Genomic DNA, 19,378 nt, shown 5'->3' on the forward strand with positions numbered 1-19,378 from the left:
GGTGCCAACTTTTTGGAAAGGAGGGAAAGGTTATATACAAACTCGTAGGTTCAACATTTCAGTTTCAGTTTATTTGATGTGCCTTAATTAATCGTAGTACAAGTGTTTCGGTATCGGTGTACAGTACTTCAACAAGTTATCAGATGGTAATTAAATGGACAACAAGAAGTAATGCAACAGAATGGATCAGCATTTGGTGAACAATTTAACTAATGTATCATTAAGAAAAAGCGCAATACACATAAGCTCAGGCAAAGTATGAAATGTGTTCGATGAAATAGTTTTCATTGTCGTTTGTAAATAATGTTCCAGCTCCGGCCTGCCCACGGGTGCAATGGCTTTCTACAAAAAACAATATACAGACAATGTTGTATTTCTACTATTCTTGGTAAACTGTATCAGAAGAAATCAATGAATGAATTGATTCTTACATTTTTTTGTCCTATTTTCTCAGCTGTTGGTTCTACCATCTATGGAATCCATTCTTTGCTGTGCTCGGGGACCAATTGGTCCGGAATATGTAATTTGAATCGATTTGAAGGCGAATAGTTTTTCCTTCCAAGATGAAAGCAAAGCAAGGCAGTTGCTCTGGATTTTCTGAAAACTCTGACAAGTTTGAAATATGCTAAAAAATATTCTTCGATGCATTTTGTCAACGTAATTTCACGAGTCAAATCGATTGCGCGCAGTCGAAATGTGCTGCGAGCAACCCGTAAATAGTTACAGCCCAGAAACTGAAGATCTTTATCGTCATTTCTCTGAGTTTGGTTCCACGCTGTTTTTGGTGTGTTTGCCGCGTTCTTGAAAGTGCACTTAGTGTAGAAAGGGTCATACAAATCGATTCCGAGTCAAAAGGTTCCTGACCCAAAAAAAAGTGAGGCTCATCCCTTAGGATTTTTTGTAAATATTTCGACCACTTTGAAAAATGCTGCCATCAATTCTGTTATGCACTATCCCGACATAATTTCGCGACAGGAATCGATTGGGCGCTATCCCAATACGCTGCCAGCTACAGCTGAAAGGTAACAGCCGAAAAACGGAGAATTTCAATCGTCATTTCTCTGCTGTTCCTCCTACGCATTTTTTCATGTGTTTTCTGAGTGCCTGGGCGTCCAATTAATCTAGAAAGAGTCATACAAATCGATTCCGAGATGAAAAATTATCGGTTCCAAAAATGACCAAAAAAGTAAGGCATTTGGATTTTTGGCGGAAATTTCGACGATTTTGAAAAGCTCTGCAATTAATTCTTTCAGGCACTATTCCGACGTAATTTTGCGAGGGAAATCGATTGGGCGCAGGCCGAATGCGCTGCGAGCAATGGATCAAAAGTTACAGCCAAAAAACGAAACACTTTGTTTTCTCATTTTTCCGCTGCTGGTGTTTTCTCCGTAACTTCTCTGCTGTTCGTCCTACCCTGTTTTTGCGGAGTTTTCCGAGTTCCTGGGGGCCGAATTACCCTAGAAAGGGTCATACTCATCAATTCCGAGACGAATATTCTCGGCTCCGTGAAGGACAAAAAAAGTAAGGCCAATCCCTTTGGATTTTTGGCGGAAATATCGACTACTTTGAAAACTGCTGCAATTAATTCTTTAGGGCACTATCCCGACGTAATTTTGCGAGAGAAATCGAACGGGCGCAGTCCCAGTGCGCTGCGAGCAACGCACGTAAAGTACCAGCCGAAAAACGAAACAGTTCGTTTTCTCATTATTTTGCAGCTCATCTATCTCTCGAAATTGCTCTACTGTTGGTCGTACCCTGTTTCAGCTGTGTTTTCTGAGTTCATTGGGGTCCAATTAGTCTAGATAGCATCATAGAAATCGATCCCGAAACACAAAAGTTTTGACTCAAAAAATATGTAATGCTAACTCCTTTTGATTTTTGTGAATATTTTCTAGGTTTTCAATAATGCTGGAACGAACACTCCGATGCACTGTATTGACGTGGTTCTGTGAATAACAGTTCAACCCCCACCAATGTGGTCTGTATTGTTTCCATCGAGTAATAAATCATTGTTAATAATTCAATCTATTTTCCCTATTGATAATAATTCTTTTTCTGACCATGCGTTCCTTGCGTAGAAAAGTAGAGTAAAAATTTTTTGAACCAAGGTAAGACGTTTTCGTTCGTTTCTTCAGTCAAAATTTTTACGATCTTGGCTAGATGCTGAAATCAATTCCCCGAAGCAATATGCCGATGTAATATTGCCAGAGAAATCGATTCCGCCCAGGCTCCATTCGCTGCGAACACCGGATTAACAGGAACGGCCGAGAGACGTGAAATATACTTACGCCAGGTTGGTAATAAGATGGGGAACAAAAATAATAATTACAGCTCCAAAGTTTCGTTTCAGTTCAGTTTCAGTATATATATTATGCTCCAATCCCAGAACAAGTGTTCGGGTGTCAGTATATGGTACCTGAACAATAAGTTACCATGCAAATATTATTAAAGTACAAAAAAAAATATAAAAAAATAATCGAATATTCCATAACAAAGCTGACTATTATATCAGCGTAACGGAGCACAATACATATTACCCTAAGCAACACATGAAAAGTACTATTTGAGATAGTAATTAATGAAGTTTGTAAGTGTAATATTATAGGTTTCAGCCTGCGCACAGGTGCATGCACCTCCGCAGGATACGAAAAGTAAAACTTTAAATTTCGGCGTATTTTCTTGTATTTTTTCAACTCTTGGTCCTATCCCACTGATATATATATTATATATGTATTATTTGTTAGGGACTTCACACAATTTTAAATAACGAACATCTGATTTGACTTGAACGTTTCGTTTGGTATTTCCGGTCAGACCAGAGGGGACCTTTGACAAATTAATAAATATATATACTTTGAGTATTTTTTAGACAATGATCGATATATAACAAATCAATTGAAGTATGCGTAAAGGTTAAAAACAAATAAATTAAACAATCAAAGAGTTCTTAGAACGAGAGATAGTCGTGAAGAAAAAAGAACTATGAGTGCGTTCATGTGAAAGAAAAATAACCTCACTGGTTTATAAGCAGTTGTTTTATGCCAATCACTGTAAATCTATTCATAGTTTTGTTTGTATTATAGCAGTTTATTGCTCATAATCTCACAAATTACTTACGAACCGTGATTAGTTGGCGCCTCAGAATGGAACGTAACTTAGAAAAAACTATGGATAACGTGTAAGTTATCGAAGTAAAACAAAATTCGTAGATTTCACGTTACGACGCGCTTATTTTAAACAATTTATAATACGCAATTTTCCCGTGAATTTTTTTGCCACGCAATCGACTTAATGCTTTGGAAATTCATAACAATGCCCACGTAATTTTATCATTGCTTGGGAAATACGAACTAATATTGAAGGTTTCAGACTTAGACTTCCATATGACTTAATTAACAATTGTAAATAGTACTTGCATTCATAACCTTCACTAACATCAATTCTGACACGACTCATCCTTTGCCTTTGCTGAAGAACCGAGAAGGATAAAATAGCCGGGAATTAATTTGGTTATAAGTTCTGAATCTTACTTAATTATGATATATTGACAGGACAAATGTTGAAGGAGTCATAGGATGCATTTTGGCTGATCGTCAAGGCCTCTGCTTGGGAGGTAACCTATAACTAATTTATAACCAGTGTTTATTATTTTTGGTTTTACGTCAGCATTAATATCCCCATGTCTCACATATCAATGCTAAAAACATACATATTCAATTTTTAGCTAAGGGGAGTGCATCTGGGCAAAGCGCTGGGTTGATAGCAGCAATTGCTGATGAGGTCGCAAAGTTAGAGCCTGATTCAAACGCACCCATTATTGCTCTAGAAAGTGACAATCGGTATGTAAGTCGAAATTTGAACTTACTTCTACAAAGGAAGTATGTGATCAAATTTGGAGTAATATTTTCCCATTTGTCTACTTCAGTTCAATAAATGACCCATCATTTTATTAGAGTTCATTCTTTATTCGAAATGATTATTTTGTGCAAATTTTGAATAAGTCCAAGTAAGATCTGCTGTTCAAATTGAATTCTTCAATAACGATTTCAGGCAATGCATCATTCAGCGTCAGGGACCTATAGTTGGTGCTATCTACAAAGCTATATCACCCTAAAATCTGACGTCGACGTTGAATCTTTACGTTTAACAATATCTATCTGAAATATGGCTCAATAATGAGTGTTTGTCCTACATTTTCTGTAATACTGTATTTTGTTCAGATTAAAGATCATGTTCTTTACTCATAATAGATAAAATCTAATCTTCTAAAATTTCATCCATCATCACTTGCACACTAGCATGAATATCCAAAATAAGAGTAATCGAATACATATTTCAATTTAGTTGGGTGTATTTCCAGTCAAGATTTAATCGTTCCTAATATTTCTTCTTTTTGATTATTGACGATGATACTATTTTACGTGTTGTTTTGAATTTAAGTCTGCGCTCGGAATTTTTATCTTTCAAACATTACACTTGATTTCCTAAAAATGGAACTGTTTTTCTTTAAGCTTGACTCGAAGTTTGTTTCTCATTAACGAACCTGATCAAGCCAGGCGCATTTGAATATTTATCAATTTTGCTTTATCACTTGTTTCTTTGCTTTTGGCTCTCACATCAAAAGTCTGCAAGTATTCGTATTTACACACTGCAATGAAAGAATAACCTTCTACTCAAGTTGTTTTCTTGTCTGAAGTACAATTATTGATAAATAATTATGAATTCTTATGAGTGTGATATCTTATGACTTTGAATGTAAAATATTATGTCCGGAAACAATGTCACATTAATGAACCAGGTCATGATAAAACCAATCATGAGAACAGTTGTAATTTTTACTATTAGCATATGGTCTTATGTAACTATATTACAATAATCTTTATACAGTCATATTACAAACAATAAATAAGGACTCATTGGTCAATCATCTTTTTTGTGTTTGTTTCGCCTATCGCGCCATTTGTTTACACCGAGCTGAATGAGGTCTTGATGTTCATAAACCCAGGAAGCCATCACCAGCCCAAACATTACGATACCAATAAACAGATGGATCAATTTTTCGCCAGGAAAAAAGTATGCCTAAAACAACGGAAAATGGAAGTTTAGCTTTGCCCTGTTTATTTTTTTTCAAAATCTTGCAGTAGTAAAAAATTTTGATAATTTCAAAATTCTATCGAGTACTGATACTTTTATGCTTACTTGTGACGCTTTTGTAGTAACGGCTGCTAATATTAAAGATGCAACGAATATTGGTTTAGGTACGAGTCCTAATAATGGTCTATATTTGGTATTTTCGTGTCTTCTTTTTATAAATTTGGTTGAATGCAAAATTCTCAAAGCCATGTTAACGCAGTTTCCAAAAATGAAACCAACCGGCCCAAACCAAGATGCAAAAAAATATGATACTACTAGGAATGCTACAGACTCATATATCATAATATAATTATTCCGGTCAATGGTTCTACTGTCTGCTGTTGCATTTGTATAACATTCGGTTACTCCATTTATGCCTAACAATAATACTGCAAGACAATGGGATCTCAGTAACAAAACCGGCAAATAGGCTGTTAACTTTGACCCTCCATATAACCAGAGTAAAAGTGAGGAATAAGATTGGCCAAAAACTAGAACAATCAATCCAATTGATGTTACAACTGAGCACAGCTGTGTTAGGACAGTAACACTCTCTTGCACCTTTACCTGAAATTCAAAGATAAAAATTATCACAAATTCTGACTTGGTACTGAGCAAATGAATAACTAATCAGTTCCACTTGCCACGTTTTGATCAGGTATCGATTTATCCCTTTTGACCATCTGTGTGAAATAGAAATAGCCGCTATCCTCTATTGGACGGAATATAAATCTTGCTGCTAAGGAACCCAGATTGTTGACAATTTCGTATGTACCCTTTGGTGAAAGAAAATTATTTTATTCGTCAAGTATGAGTCATTGAAGAATTTTTAAAATACGAATAATGATTGATTTTATATTTTCGTGTAAATGAGTCAATGTTGCGTAATTAGTAGACAAACCCTTTGTGGTAATGAATTTCTTGTCGAATAAACATGTGTCAACAATAGATTTTTTTGCTTCAAATACCTGTTCGGCAAATGACAAAACAGGCATTATAGTCATGATCAATCTTTCCCCTTCAGTTAAAATTTGTTTTAATACTCCTTGTCGAAAGAAACTCCATGTGAGAGTGGATAATTTTTTGTCCAAGAACGACCCCTAAAAAGTTATAAATTATATGAAACCAGTTTGCATCGAGTTTTCCTCATAATTATATTGTTGACAATCATACCGAATTAACCAATTGACCAGGTAAAAAGTCTTTTATTGATTTAAACGGGAATTCCGTGCTCACAGACTCATCAACATCATCTCTTTTTTGAACCTTCAAATCCTCTATCTTGGTAATGTAAAAATGGAAATAAACATAGTGGCTAGTAGTGTAAAAAACGGCTGCAACAAGTTGTGCCACTCCAAAGGCAAACAATGCATTCTCTGGTTGGTAAAGTATCAGTATGACAAAGGTGAACGTCCGAATGATTATCATAATTGTATCTAAGACTACCTGTAATCATATAAATTCAATGAGTATCTTCTGACCAAAAAATTTTGACTCTTTTAACAGTTTATGTAAATGATCCTTTTTTTGGAGGCAAAGCCTAAGTTAATAAATGTATAATTATGAAAAGTTCAGATGCAGTGTTTTGAAACTGTAAAAATACATAAAAATTTATAAAAAAGCTTTGAGTCCTTAGTGGAAGAACTTACTTTAAGCCTTACAAAGAGAAAAGCACTGGCAACTAATTGAACAATCAACGAGGATAGTTCAATAATGCAGGAAACAGCAACCGCACAAACGGCGAATGTATAGTAAGGCGGTAATACTTCTGATGGCAATAATATGAACAACCATGTGTATCCAAAGATCAGGGACATGAGTGCACATATTGGAACCCTGGAAATATATTATTGAGAATCATTTTCACACTGGATAGCCATTAGTTCATATGAATAAGTAATGCTGTTATTTACACTAATGAAATAAGAGATGAAATTAATGTAACTATCGAGTTGCCAATATGATTGTGTTTTTAAAAATCCAAAATATTAATTAACGATTAAGGAACTAACGTCACCCATAGTAAATTAACCACTTGTGCCCAATTGTGTTCAGCCGTGTTTGTGAGACATGCTTTCATAAACGGTTCACGAGAGAGGAAGAGGATCATAGATTCCAGTAAGAGCAGCCTCACATTCATGACACCAAGCACTGCTTGGCCTACATGCCGTACTACAAACGCATTTAGAACAAATGTTACGCAGCGGAATAGTATCTGAAAAATGTAACATTAAATTAAAGATCTTACCATTTTGGTCCAGTGTCAATGTTTACAAAAAAGCGTCTGAATATAAAAAATTCAAGGCTATGAACTGTAATGTAATCGGCAGTAAGTGTACCTCCATGCGAGGGATTACTCAGTCATACTTATAGTGTACAAGTGATTTTGTCACTTCTAATAATTTCACGGAATTTCGAATTGTTTTCACAAGATTTCACATCGATTTTACATGAATTCATGGGGTTTCGTGTTGGTTTCATGTCAAATAACCACATCGCATGACTGAAATGACAGTCAGCAGATACGCATTCCTGAATGACAGGATAAGTAGATGTAATTATCGAAATGACATACATACCTGGAATATTATATTGAACGATGCATTTTCTAAACTGCTTTTCAAAATGTTTGGTGCCATTTTACAAAGTAGTATTGTATTTTTACTGCCCGTTATTGATCATACCATGTAACGCTGAGTTTTGCTTATAGGTTATGCAACAAAACGAGAATATAACATCGTTCTCGAAATAAATATGAAATCAGCAGTTTCCGTTACTGACAAATGATTTTTTTAGTTGACACAGTAGAACGGAATATATTGATCTTTCATTCAACAGATCTTCCATATTGACAGGTTGTATTCTTCTTCAATCACTCCGTTTCTCATATTTTTCGCTCAATCTTTCCAGTTGACACTTCCTAATTTCTCACCCCACGCAGCCGTGCCGTGTGATTCTGTTGTCATGCAACGTGTACACGTATTACGTGTAATACATGCGGTTTTTAAGCTGGCACGTGGTATTCACACAATCAAGATCAGAGCACGAGTAACCAGTGCTACTTGAGGCATCATTTACCACAGATATATACATATTTAAAATGTGTAACATACTTCGATCAAGTAGTTAATTGAAAAAAATAAAGTTGCCAACTCTTTGTGGAAAAGTTCATTACAATATATCATCCGAAACCCTTTTTTATCCACCTGTCTGTCAAGACTTCTTGAATGAGAAAAGCAGAGAATTTATGGAACACTCTAAAAAATTTGCAAGAAAACCGAAAAAAATAACTTTATTGTAAGTGTATGTAATTTTTATCCGAATTGAGTTTGCATTTGGTTATGACACGTTTTAAAGCTGAAATATTCGCTACTAAAATTGAATTCGCGCACAGTCTATTGGAATATATGAAAGAAAAAGACAATAATTGGTCGGCCACTAGCCAATGCCGCGCAACTGTTAATCGCACGTGAATTCAAAGTTTGACTGATAGTTTTTACAGAGATTTTTTTTCTTAATAATTGCTTCTGGTTTGCCGACTTGCCTATCACAAGTAATGATAGTTTAAAACTAGCATCAGCATTGCTAGAGAGAAGAACTGTTGTTCGATTCTCATTTGGTCTGGAGTCTGCAGCTTTTTTATCAGTTCTGTCCACATGAGTTGTAAGTAAAAATTATTGCGCCTCCAGTACAGTGTACTCCAGACTTCAGTTCTTTGTTAAGATTCGGGCGAATAACTGATGCACACAACTCCTGGCTTTCATGGTTACAACCATTAATTTCTACTCGCGGCAGTTGACGCTCATGGCTACGACCAACCCGACCAACACAGACAACAGATAACTTATACGACCAACACAAGACTGATTTATTTCTCACTCCAGGCTTGACAGAACCGACAGAACCCACAAGGGGTACATGGCAGCGCCTACTAGTGGCGACACATAGAAGCACCTGGATCACATGTGTATTGATTACGCGCCAGATTTTTGAATTTTAACACACTACATAAGAACGCATGAGTCTTGTTAAGTAACATGTTGTAATTCGAACTGGTCTCATCTGCACTAAATATTTGACATTCCAATGATGTTTCTCTTGAAATGTACTCCAGCAATTCCACTGTATAATTTTCCGTTGCAGATTTGTCATTGATAATTTTCTTCCGTTATAGATAATTACAGAATGCTGTACTTCTTTTTAAAATGTGTAAACCAACCACCTTTCGTGTTAAATTTTTTGATACTATCCAATTTTTGCACTGAGTTCCAATGCTTTCCATGAAGAATGATCTGCGTGAATATGCAGTGCATAACGTGTATTCCGGAATGAACGTACCGTTCAGTAACGCATAAGGTCAGCATTTGGAACTGGACATGCATGATAACCGTCTCGTGACCATGTACACGTATTCAAGTTTGTACTTATTTATTCATTCAATGATTCAGTACATTAAAATCAATTGGTAATGTATTCAGGTTTTGTATACACTGAGAAATAATTACATCAATTAGGAGATAACCGTCTTGAGGAATATAAAGTTTGTAAATAATAAAAATTACAAATTAATGTATAATTATGATTAAGCATCTTCGTCATTGTCGCTCATCTGCATATTCATAGAGACCGTATTATGGTGAAATGCTGTACGTTTGTTGGTATACCCAGAAGTAGGCTGGCATTCGTACATTTTTCGATTTTCCATGTATCGACGGTAATTGTTTTCTCGTTTTCGTCGTTGTTCTTCCGCTTGCTGCCGCATCTTCTCTGGATTCACGTGAGTCGTCACCATATGCCTGGTTAAAGAGCTCATAAATTTGTAAGTGATGCCGCACACGTCGCAAGACAAAGCTTCGTCATTATTTCCTTGCTACATAGAACAAAAACAAAAATTCGATTATGTACATCGTATTATATGGAAGTCCTTCTTACAACCAATATATTAATATTCTGCACAAGTAATCTACGTCTCTGTCTGTTCTGTCACAATTTTGTTCAAAATGAATAGATTTACTATTTTATTTTCACAGCAAGACGATACTCTCGTATCCACTCTCTGTAAGACACTCCAACGGAAGTGTGCAAAGGTGTAAGCTGGGTGTAACATTGAAGGAAGTATAGAGATATGTATTTTCTAACTTCCCACTTTTCTATTTTCAGAGAAGTAGGGGAAGTTATTCTAATCGCTTCGAAGATGAAAAGTACAGTTTTTAGTAGATTTCCGCCGTTTCACGTCTAGAGACAACTATTTGAGGTGGATGTCTGGGAATGCATGTGTGTGCACACATATATCTCTGAGATTGATCTTTTATCTAACATTATATCAAAACTAAATTAACAGATCTTAATGATGTTGGTCTCAATCGATGCCGTTATTCCTAACTTAAATTTTGAGCAAAATCGGACGAACTATTCTTGAGTTATTTGCAGAAATGAAAATCTTTTATCTCCTGCAGTAACTTCAAAACTGTATGATCAATTGAGATAAAGTTTGGTCCATTGATTTGGTTTCATTTAACTCACAGCTGATTAAATTTGCAGTAAAATCAGTAGAGCCACCCTTAAGTTGCGTGCCAATTCAAACATCTTTTCATCCGAGATTTTTATTTTCGCAAATAACGGGAATATTTAGTGGACATTGTAGGATTTTTCTTGCTCAGTTGATATAGGAAGAATTGTTGATTAATGAATAAGAATGATATATCGGGAGACTTTGGTGAAAGTGCCGACTCCGAGCTATGTACACACCGCCAACACCAACACATGCACAAGTTTTCGTTCGCTACACTTGTTCGCTACGCTTAGCTCAAATCCGAGTCGTGTATCTGCTTGGCTTGGAGTCATCACTTTCGCGAGAGACTCCCTACAGAAAGCAATTGTTCGATATACCATATGTACCTGCTGATGAACCATCATGTGCCGCTGCAGATTATTGAGTCTGTTGAATTCTCGTCCGCAAACTTCACAATCGAATTTCCGTTCGGGATCATGATTCTTCTTGTGAAGTGCCAAATCACTGGCGTGCATAAAAGCTTTGTGGCATATATCACACGTGTGAGTACGTTGCTCTCCACCAAGATGAGATTGTTCATGTTTTGCTAGGCTTGCTTTATCCAGAAAGCGACGACCGCAGTAGATGCAAGGCAGCGGACGTGACTGAGGATTATGCAGAGTAAGGTGGCGTCGTAACGTGGACGACGTAGGGAAGGTCTTGTGACATTCAAGGCACTGAAACGGTCTGTCGCCTGTATGAGACTTCCGATGACGGGCCAATGAATTTTGATCTGGAAACCTGCAAGTTTATCAAGGTAAGCAAATTTATAAAATCTTTAAAGGGTATTCTGTTGCTATACTTTCATATAAACACAGTTGTAGCATCAAATGCCCCATTAGCCCCTTGGAAATTAATTTAAAGTTCTCGTATGTTATAAAGAAGTTTTTCAACAACGAAATTTATTATTCACTTAAGATTTAGTCAAATGTTAGTCAAAATCTGTAATCTTTTTGCGTTTACATTTTTTGGAGAAAATTCAAGTACAAACAGTGGTTACAGAATACACTAATATTTTTAAACCCAGAATTGACGTTATGATTGTAACCGGTTATTCTTGCTGAAGAACATGTTCTATCTGTAAACAAGTACTTCAAAATTATTACCTTTTGGGACATGAGTCACACGGATAATTTCTGCTGGTCATATCTTCCTCTCGGGCATGTTTCAGTCTGTTGTGCCTAAGTAACTGAAATGAGGATTTAAACGATTTATTGCATGTGTCACACTTGAGATTGTCTGTTGTTGGAATGATAACTTGAGTCCGTTTTTGCCCATTCTCGTCTTCAGAGATGATTAAAGATATTGTCACAGTATTATCCTCATTGTCTATCTCTTGTATTGTTGACGCTGGCACCACAGCAGTCTAGAAAGTAACAGGAAGTACCAGGTACACTGATTAACATATCAGTAAAAAATGACGGTGCAATTCCGATTCAACTTATTCCAACGTTACGGTAAACTAATTTCTCTGTGAAGCTAGCTTCAAAGTGAATTGATTGTACTAAAAACTTTAAGGCAGATGGCCAAACTATCAGAGTAATCAACTTTAATGTTTGATCAACTGTTTTACAATTTCAAAGATGTCAAAGGGCTAATACTTTGGTTGTGGTACTGGGGGCGTAGTCGAAACCAGGTATAAGTACAGCACCACCTTCGGGTTGTCTTGGATTGGCTACCTGTTGATCCAGATCTCGACTGTCTTGGTCATCGCTACTATTCTCGGCAATGGCGTAATTTCCATCCGGCGTTAAGTATACCGGTTGCAGTTTTCCATTTTCATCCTTGAAATAAAGTTGCCCATCTTCGTCCTCATGTAGAAAGATTTGCTCCTGCAAGTCATGAATATAATGTTTATAAAGTAATTATTCAAATCTGGTGAAAAAATATAATTATTAATTCTCTCATCTACTGGTATTCTCTGCCACATATTTTAACTCCCAATCCTTCTCAAATCTAATAATCTTCTGCATTTTGGTACCTGTGGTTCTTGATTGTCAGTTTCCTCATCGTCCCTGTTACTGTCTCTAGTCACCTCTTCATCTCCTTCAATAATGTTGTTGTATTGGTAATTATCGTGATCACCACCAGATTGTTCAACATACAAAGTTTCCATGTCTTCGTTTTCATAATATATTGTGCCCTCGGTTGGGGTTTCCTCATGCTGTTCGATCTATAATAACGAATTGTATCTATAATAACTGAATTGTGTGGAGGTTTCTCTCTTTCCCGCAGTAAGTAGAATAAATATGACTGTATTACCTTTACTAAACGTGAACTAATGAACCTTCCGTCTTGAGTTTGTTTAGTTGAATTATTTTGTTTCTTGGATCCAAGAACAGTATAAACTAAATTGTTTTCAGCATTCTTCACAATCTCATGCTGAGAATCTGTGTTCTCTTCATTTTGAGAACCTGATTGATCATCTTCATATCCTACAATAGATTCATGCTCTTCTTCATCCCAATATTCATTTGTAGTTTCATCTGTATTCGATTCCTGTTGCGGTATTTTTCCATGACCTCGAGATCTACCTGGTTGAGATGATGAATCATGGTTTGGACTTGATAGATGTTTTCTACCATTCTGTGTAGAGTGTCTGTCATCTTTTTCCATTTGATTGTTAGAAGTTTTTTTACGACTACGAATTTGAGCCTGACTGGACTCTACTTTTGATTGTTGTCCCTGATCCAAATCTTCATCTTCCCAATCCTCATCAATGTCGTAATTCACGTGTTGTTTACTTCTATCTTTGTCACCGTCATTCTTAAAATGCTTCTTCAATTGCTTTTTTACATACTCTGCTCTCATTTGGCTCAAGTCTGTATCAGTATTAGCATAATTTTTCGAAGATGACTTTGCAGGATTTTCTGTCTCCTCATCCTCATTTTGTCTTTGGTCGCTTGCTTCTGCATCTGGCATACTCAAATCCATATGTTCGTCAATTTCGTTATCTTCATTTTCCTCAGTACCCACAGATTGCTCAACTTCCTCTGGTTCTTCTACCTCTTCAATCTCTTCAATTATCTCAACAATTTCTTCTACTTCCTCTGCGTCTTCACCATCTCCATCCCCAGCAATATTGGCTTCAAAAATAATCTCATCCCCCGATGCAGCCTGCTTCAGTATTTCCATGAGATCATTGCTATCCGCTTCAATTGTTTCAACCTCCATTTTTCACTGTGGTTTTGAATAAAATTTCAACTGTTAATCACACAGCAGATGTATGGTGGAAGTGGATATTTCCATTAACAATTACATATATCTAACTGTAGAACTCCAAATTGACTGAACATAAAAAATCGTCAGTAAATAAACAGAAAATAAATACATCATTCTATGAACTTTAGTGATTATGTAGCTCATCCTGATTTGCTTTCATGTATCACATGTATTCTTTTTAACGGATTGTTCGACTTCAGTAAGTTTTGTAATTTTTTTTTCTGACATTGGCCTTACATTACTGTCAATAAAAGTTGAACACGTAAACATTACATAAACTTCATTATTTCAATACTTGAGAAAAAATCAAGTTCTCAAAGTAGTCCACGTGGACACTTGTGTAATAAATATGTTTATGACATATATATTATTATGACAATTGCAAAAATCAGGGGAAATAAAAGTGGAGTAAAAAAATGTGGAAGGAAAATCAATGCTCCGTTTGTGTATCCGTTATTTTCTAATTACCACAACTAATAATTAGAATCCAATGTAAGTGCGGATTTCTACAAAAGAGGATTCAGTTATATTGAAATTATTTTCGAAAAAATTAATGATATGTGTGATCAGGCTTTCTGCAAACCATTTCATGTGACCATTGCATTTCCGGGGGTTGTACTTTTCGATATCAAGCTAAAAATATTATCTAGTTCACGTTAGTTATTAGCTTATCATTTTGGCGACTAATGTTTTAAATTCCAAACTTATTTTTAATATTAAGCCAATCTCTGTAACTTGGCTTTACACCTAACAATAAATCGAATAGACGAACTGTAATTGATATAATTTCAGATATAAATGTCTGTAACTCTACTGGCATCAGACGCCGAAAAACTTTAGTTGAAATATTTGAAAATTAAATGACAAATGATGACGACTGACGAAAATTTTATTTTAATGTTTTATTTATTTTTTTTAACAATCGAGTCTAAAATACTTGAAACCATACGAGTGGGTAACTCGGATTGTCATTATTTTGCAGTGATTATAAATAACCTGAAACTTCATTAATATCAATGATTTTTGTTTATAGTTGAAAACGTTATAATGCTGAAACTAGTCTTCCAGAAGAAACCCAGAATTAACAACCGAACATCGTGATGTTGATTAAAATGAGGCAGTAAAGCCCAACCATCAAAACTTTGTCCAAACAAATACATAAAATACAAAAGTTAATACTTTTATAAAATGGCCATAAAATTGTACGGTTACTAGGTTATTTAATGAAACTTAAGTCTGTTTGACTTTTAACTTTGGCTACGAGCTTCAGCTTCTTTAAAACGTAAGTATCAAGATCTTGTGTTAAAATGATTATGATTTTAATACCAGTGACTTTGCAGTTGATACAAATTTCTAATGAATGAAGACATCAGCACTGCAATTTAGATCGTTCTGACAGCACAATGACGTCATATACCATATACATGCTAAATTTTAATACGAATGGATGTTTGGAAAACTATGGATGGCGTTAAATTGGAAGCCCTACAGCCAAATGATATTGAATAATGATATTAGTAAGAGGTTTATCATAGAGCATGCAGCCTTATTAATCACTGCATTGTTTATCGATAAGCATTGAATTGTGGCAAATGGTGAGTGAACGAAATTGATACAGTTGTCCTCATATCGGTGGAACATTAAGAGATATACGGTGGGCGGCACACTAGCTTCTTTGCGCGATTAAAATTCATAATTTACTCTAATTAGTTTTGTGTATATGTACAATTAGCAGTAAATGTTGCATATGGAAAGTGTAGAGGGATGGGCGAAAGCGTTGGAAAAAAATAAATGAATGCAATAAATAAGAACGTTACAACTTTGTATGCAAAATATTTCAGCAGTGTAACAACAATGGTAAGCATATAAATAAAATAACAAGTTCCGTTTTGAATCGAAGGTTTATATCGTAAAGCCAAGTTTTCGCCTGTCGGTACGGAACTGGCTTGTATTTATCAACGGATAACAAAATGGCTAGAGTACGTAGCATCCGCAGCACCCCATTTCGATGAATTTTCAACTCATTGTTTCGAATGATGGATCGAAGGGAGGAGAAACGGGAAAAATATAATAGCGGCTGAATTATTTTACCTATTTTTAGCATGAGGCCGACCCAAGCACCTCAGAAAGAACCTGAATAGTTGAAAAATCAGTACTTACTCGGTCGATACGCGCCTTATGCCTTTCTCCACAGAGTAATGGTCGCCATTTTGTTTAACGAGACAGCTGCGACTACTGCCAACAGCGTACGAAAGTGGCGCGTCTAGCGGTCAATCCAGGGGCCTTCTTCAAGTCATAGATCGTGTATAGTAGTCACCTAAAAATGTATTCCTGTGCACGCACACTCACTGGTGTGTGGTTGAGGCAGGGGGGGGGGCATGGTGTCCAATCGGTGAAGCATACATTCCATCTCGATCTAACACATCACCGTTCGGTATAACTTAACCATACCTCTAGTGTCAAAGAAATATACGGTACTTGAAGAAAAATGTTGTTATACTTGATTTTGGCACTGTTTGCAAACATTAATTTTGTGTCCGCATCAAATGGATTTGATTTTGGCGACACGTTAGCTCTTATTTTGGGGCTATTCATCAGTATAATGGGATTTTTCGCCTGTATGGGTGCTTATGCACGTAAAAAAAGTCTTGACACTCTTTAGGTAATCGACTGTATAGTTTTTGTTTTAAATATTTTATCATTCTCATGAACGTGTATAATACCTGCGAGTTCTATATTTTTTGATTTTATATTTCATTTTATTTAAATATTTTGTTTACAGATCTACTCAAGATGAAAATACGTAATTATTTGGATCTCGAGATGTGCTAATTAAATTAACCTGGATCAAATAATGCGATGTCGGGAAAATGATATACAAAAATTTCTTGAACGCGGCTATTTTGCCATAATTTGGGATACCTTATCCTGAAACTTTGTAAACTGATTACGTGTACGTTTCATGAATGTTTATTGGCAGAAAAATTATCGAAAGTATGAATCAATTAAGTTCTGAGAATTTTTGTTAGCAAGTTTTATAAAATTTTGTATACTGTAAGATTCTAACATTTCTTACTGATTTTGCATCAGCCCAATTTAACTACCACAATACGAATAAGGTACGAGATATGAAGATAAATAACACAAAAGAAATGTGTAAATACATATTGCTTAAAGAAACGAAAATGAAACTTTGTATATTGTGAAGAAAAGAAATAAATATTAATCTAAATATATACATGTATGATAAAAAGACATTTTTCAATATTTTCTCTAGTGTTATCTGAAGATTTGTTTATTCAATTATTACTTACGCCACAGTTATAACTGATTCGAGTTCACATTTTTTTAGCTGAGATACTTTTTATTATAGCATTCTTGCAAAAGCACACCTGTTACAACAGTACAATGTTATAATGTAACTCGAGCCCTTGTTTAGATTCATTTTACGATAATTCACAGTCTAGACTTGTAATCTGTGGTAGTAGACTGGGCATAAAGAAAAGATACGAGAAGCACTTCATAGTAAACAAGAAACATGATTTGAGAAACTGACTTCACTGCATGTTCACAAACAAGTTATCTGAACCTGAGGCTAAGAAAAATGAGTTATTGCCTTGTAATCAATATAAATTTAAAGTGTTATTTAATCTCTACCATTTTTTTCCTCTTTTTCTCTTACCCCATAAAGTTTTGTCAGCAGATTAGGACATTGTTCATTTTCTGTCAGCAATAAATCCAATGATTTGGGTATGAAATGGCTGGTAGGGTGAAGCAAGTAAAACACAGATTGACTATGTATAGTTAAAAGCTTAAATTGCCTATCATATCTTTCTCCTTTCCTAAAACAATGTAACGATAATAAATACAATAAACAATACAGGATAAGTTATAATGAAGTATGCCGTACAGTTTAATAATTGCAGTTATGCTTAGGTGATTATCATGTAAACTCATTATCATCTAAAGTTAGCTGTTTTCTTAATCTTCTGAAAAATCAGTCTGTGAAGAGTAGTAGATCGTTTTTCTGAACCCTTATTCTGCACGCTCACACCTTGTGTTTTGTATATGAATATGTATAAATGTATTTATAAACTTATGCTTACGACTACAGAGGAGGAACTGTGACTTTCAAAATATAAAGGGTAATAATCTATCTATCTATCTACCCCGAAAGTTATATAGTTAGTTAAATAATATAATAATGTACACTTAGCTAAAACAATCTAATAAATGTATTTCACATTCCTCTCATATAAGTGACCTGCTCGTGTTACCAATCCAATACAACAGTTTATGACAAACAGTACACGAAATGAAAGCAATATATTTATAAACAAACACTCCTACCAGCCCTGTTGAAACTCTAAATACTCGTCACAGTCATCAAAGTCATTACTATCAACATATGTTTTATATCAATACTTTCTTTGTGTAACTTTATTCATTCATTTCGTTATTACTTGGGGTTTACACCTTTGCCACTGCTTCCATCAACCCATTATTTTAATTTTCATTCCATCCACGATTTTCAATGTCAAATTATTACTGTTTTTTTTTCGAAATCTTTCAATTTGGTCTTTTTGACTATTTATCAGTGAAAGTGATTATACCTACACATCTGACAATTAGAGATCCACAAACTTCGGTGCATTTACAATGTGCTATGTTACAGATCTACTCACAGTATTGCAAAAGATAATTCATTGAAACATTTATACAGGGAATATTTGGTGAAAAAGGCCGGCTAGAACCTTTCGAGCTGACTCTAGGTCTTGCAATAGCGCTGTATTATAGCCTATTTCACCAGAAATTCCGAATATGTATTTTCTTTTTAGGCATTATCTATTCTCAATGCTCCATTACTCATTTGTGGCCAAATTGTTGATTGATTCCGATTGATTTATTAACTATAGTACCAATCTATTCTTTTTATACTATATATTAATAATAATTTAGACAACGCATAATATTTATAATGATCGTTTTTTTTTTTACAAGATTCATAAATTCATTAGTAACAGTGATCTGCAATTGTCGAACTGCTACATATATTGATTTCATATCCAGAGATAAATTTTACTGTAAATTTACTATAATCGGCACTTACAATAGGAGCGGAGAGTTTCACTATCTCTTACAAGTTACTAATTTATTCTGAATAAATGTTACAATCTTTTCTTGGAGTCAAATCAAAATACAATTATACATGGACAATGTAAATTGATTATTATTTTGGTGAAATTAAGCGGGAAAAGTAGTGTTCATAAATTAATAATTATCAATTTTGAAAAATGTAAGGTAAAATTGGAACACCAAATTAAATTAGTTTAATTCCCTTTGATCTATTTACTATGGAGATATTCGAAAAATTTTGCATTGTTAAACTTTGAATAGTCACTGAATTCGCGCCTAGGTAAGTGTATCTCGTTCATGTGTAGCTGTTGCAAACCTCCACTACTAGCTATATGA

General features: G+C 35.0%; 3 protein-coding genes and 1 long non-coding RNA gene across 9 annotated transcripts; 2 read left to right on the top strand and 2 right to left on the bottom strand.

Moving 5' to 3' along the window:
• Positions 1 to 2,893: 2,893 nt before the first annotated feature.
• On the top strand, positions 2,894 to 4,249 carry LOC124413944 (ragulator complex protein LAMTOR5 homolog). Its single transcript, XM_046894759.1, has 4 exons — positions 2,894 to 3,178; positions 3,552 to 3,613; positions 3,725 to 3,839; positions 4,051 to 4,249. The coding sequence occupies exons 1-4, from the start codon at positions 3,144 to 3,146 to the stop codon at positions 4,112 to 4,114; spliced, it is 276 nt and encodes a 91-aa protein (XP_046750715.1). The 5' UTR covers positions 2,894 to 3,143; the 3' UTR covers positions 4,115 to 4,249.
• Positions 4,250 to 4,808: 559 nt separating this feature from the next.
• LOC124413929 (protein RFT1 homolog) lies at positions 4,809 to 8,286 on the bottom strand. 2 transcript variants are annotated; one of them, XM_046894742.1, is made up of 8 exons: positions 7,713 to 8,286; positions 7,146 to 7,348; positions 6,783 to 6,969; positions 6,307 to 6,579; positions 6,102 to 6,233; positions 5,778 to 5,909; positions 5,200 to 5,700; positions 4,809 to 5,079 (listed from the first exon to the last, which is right to left on the bottom strand). In XM_046894742.1, the coding sequence occupies exons 1-8, from the start codon at positions 7,770 to 7,772 to the stop codon at positions 4,921 to 4,923; spliced, it is 1,647 nt and encodes a 548-aa protein (XP_046750698.1). In that variant the 5' UTR covers positions 7,773 to 8,286; the 3' UTR covers positions 4,809 to 4,920. The 2 variants fall into 2 exon arrangements, with proteins under 2 accessions (XP_046750698.1, XP_046750705.1); XM_046894749.1 differs by lacking the exon at positions 7,713 to 8,286 and having other exon boundaries at positions 7,151 to 7,270.
• A 1,258-nt stretch (positions 8,287 to 9,544) lies between these two features.
• On the bottom strand, positions 9,545 to 16,204 carry LOC124413172 (zinc finger protein 3-like). 5 transcript variants are annotated; one of them, XM_046893604.1, is made up of 7 exons: positions 16,067 to 16,204; positions 12,947 to 13,864; positions 12,666 to 12,857; positions 12,364 to 12,516; positions 11,791 to 11,873; positions 11,023 to 11,425; positions 9,545 to 10,003 (listed from the first exon to the last, which is right to left on the bottom strand). In XM_046893604.1, the coding sequence occupies exons 2-7, from the start codon at positions 13,856 to 13,858 to the stop codon at positions 9,716 to 9,718; spliced, it is 2,031 nt and encodes a 676-aa protein (XP_046749560.1). In that variant the 5' UTR covers positions 13,859 to 13,864; positions 16,067 to 16,204; the 3' UTR covers positions 9,545 to 9,715. The 5 variants fall into 5 exon arrangements, with proteins under 5 accessions (XP_046749560.1, XP_046749542.1, XP_046749551.1 ...); XM_046893586.1 differs by having other exon boundaries at positions 11,791 to 12,050; XM_046893595.1 differs by having other exon boundaries at positions 12,286 to 12,516.
• Positions 16,205 to 16,305: 101 nt separating this feature from the next.
• On the top strand, positions 16,306 to 17,496 carry LOC124416036. Its single transcript, XR_006930749.1, has 2 exons — positions 16,306 to 16,568; positions 16,689 to 17,496. It is a non-coding gene; the product is annotated as an uncharacterized LOC124416036 (long non-coding RNA).
• The last annotated feature ends 1,882 nt before the right edge of the window (positions 17,497 to 19,378 follow it).

This window comes from Diprion similis, chromosome 2 (assembly GCF_021155765.1).
Source record: "Diprion similis isolate iyDipSimi1 chromosome 2, iyDipSimi1.1, whole genome shotgun sequence".
Taxonomy (NCBI): Eukaryota; Metazoa; Arthropoda; class Insecta; order Hymenoptera; family Diprionidae; genus Diprion; species Diprion similis.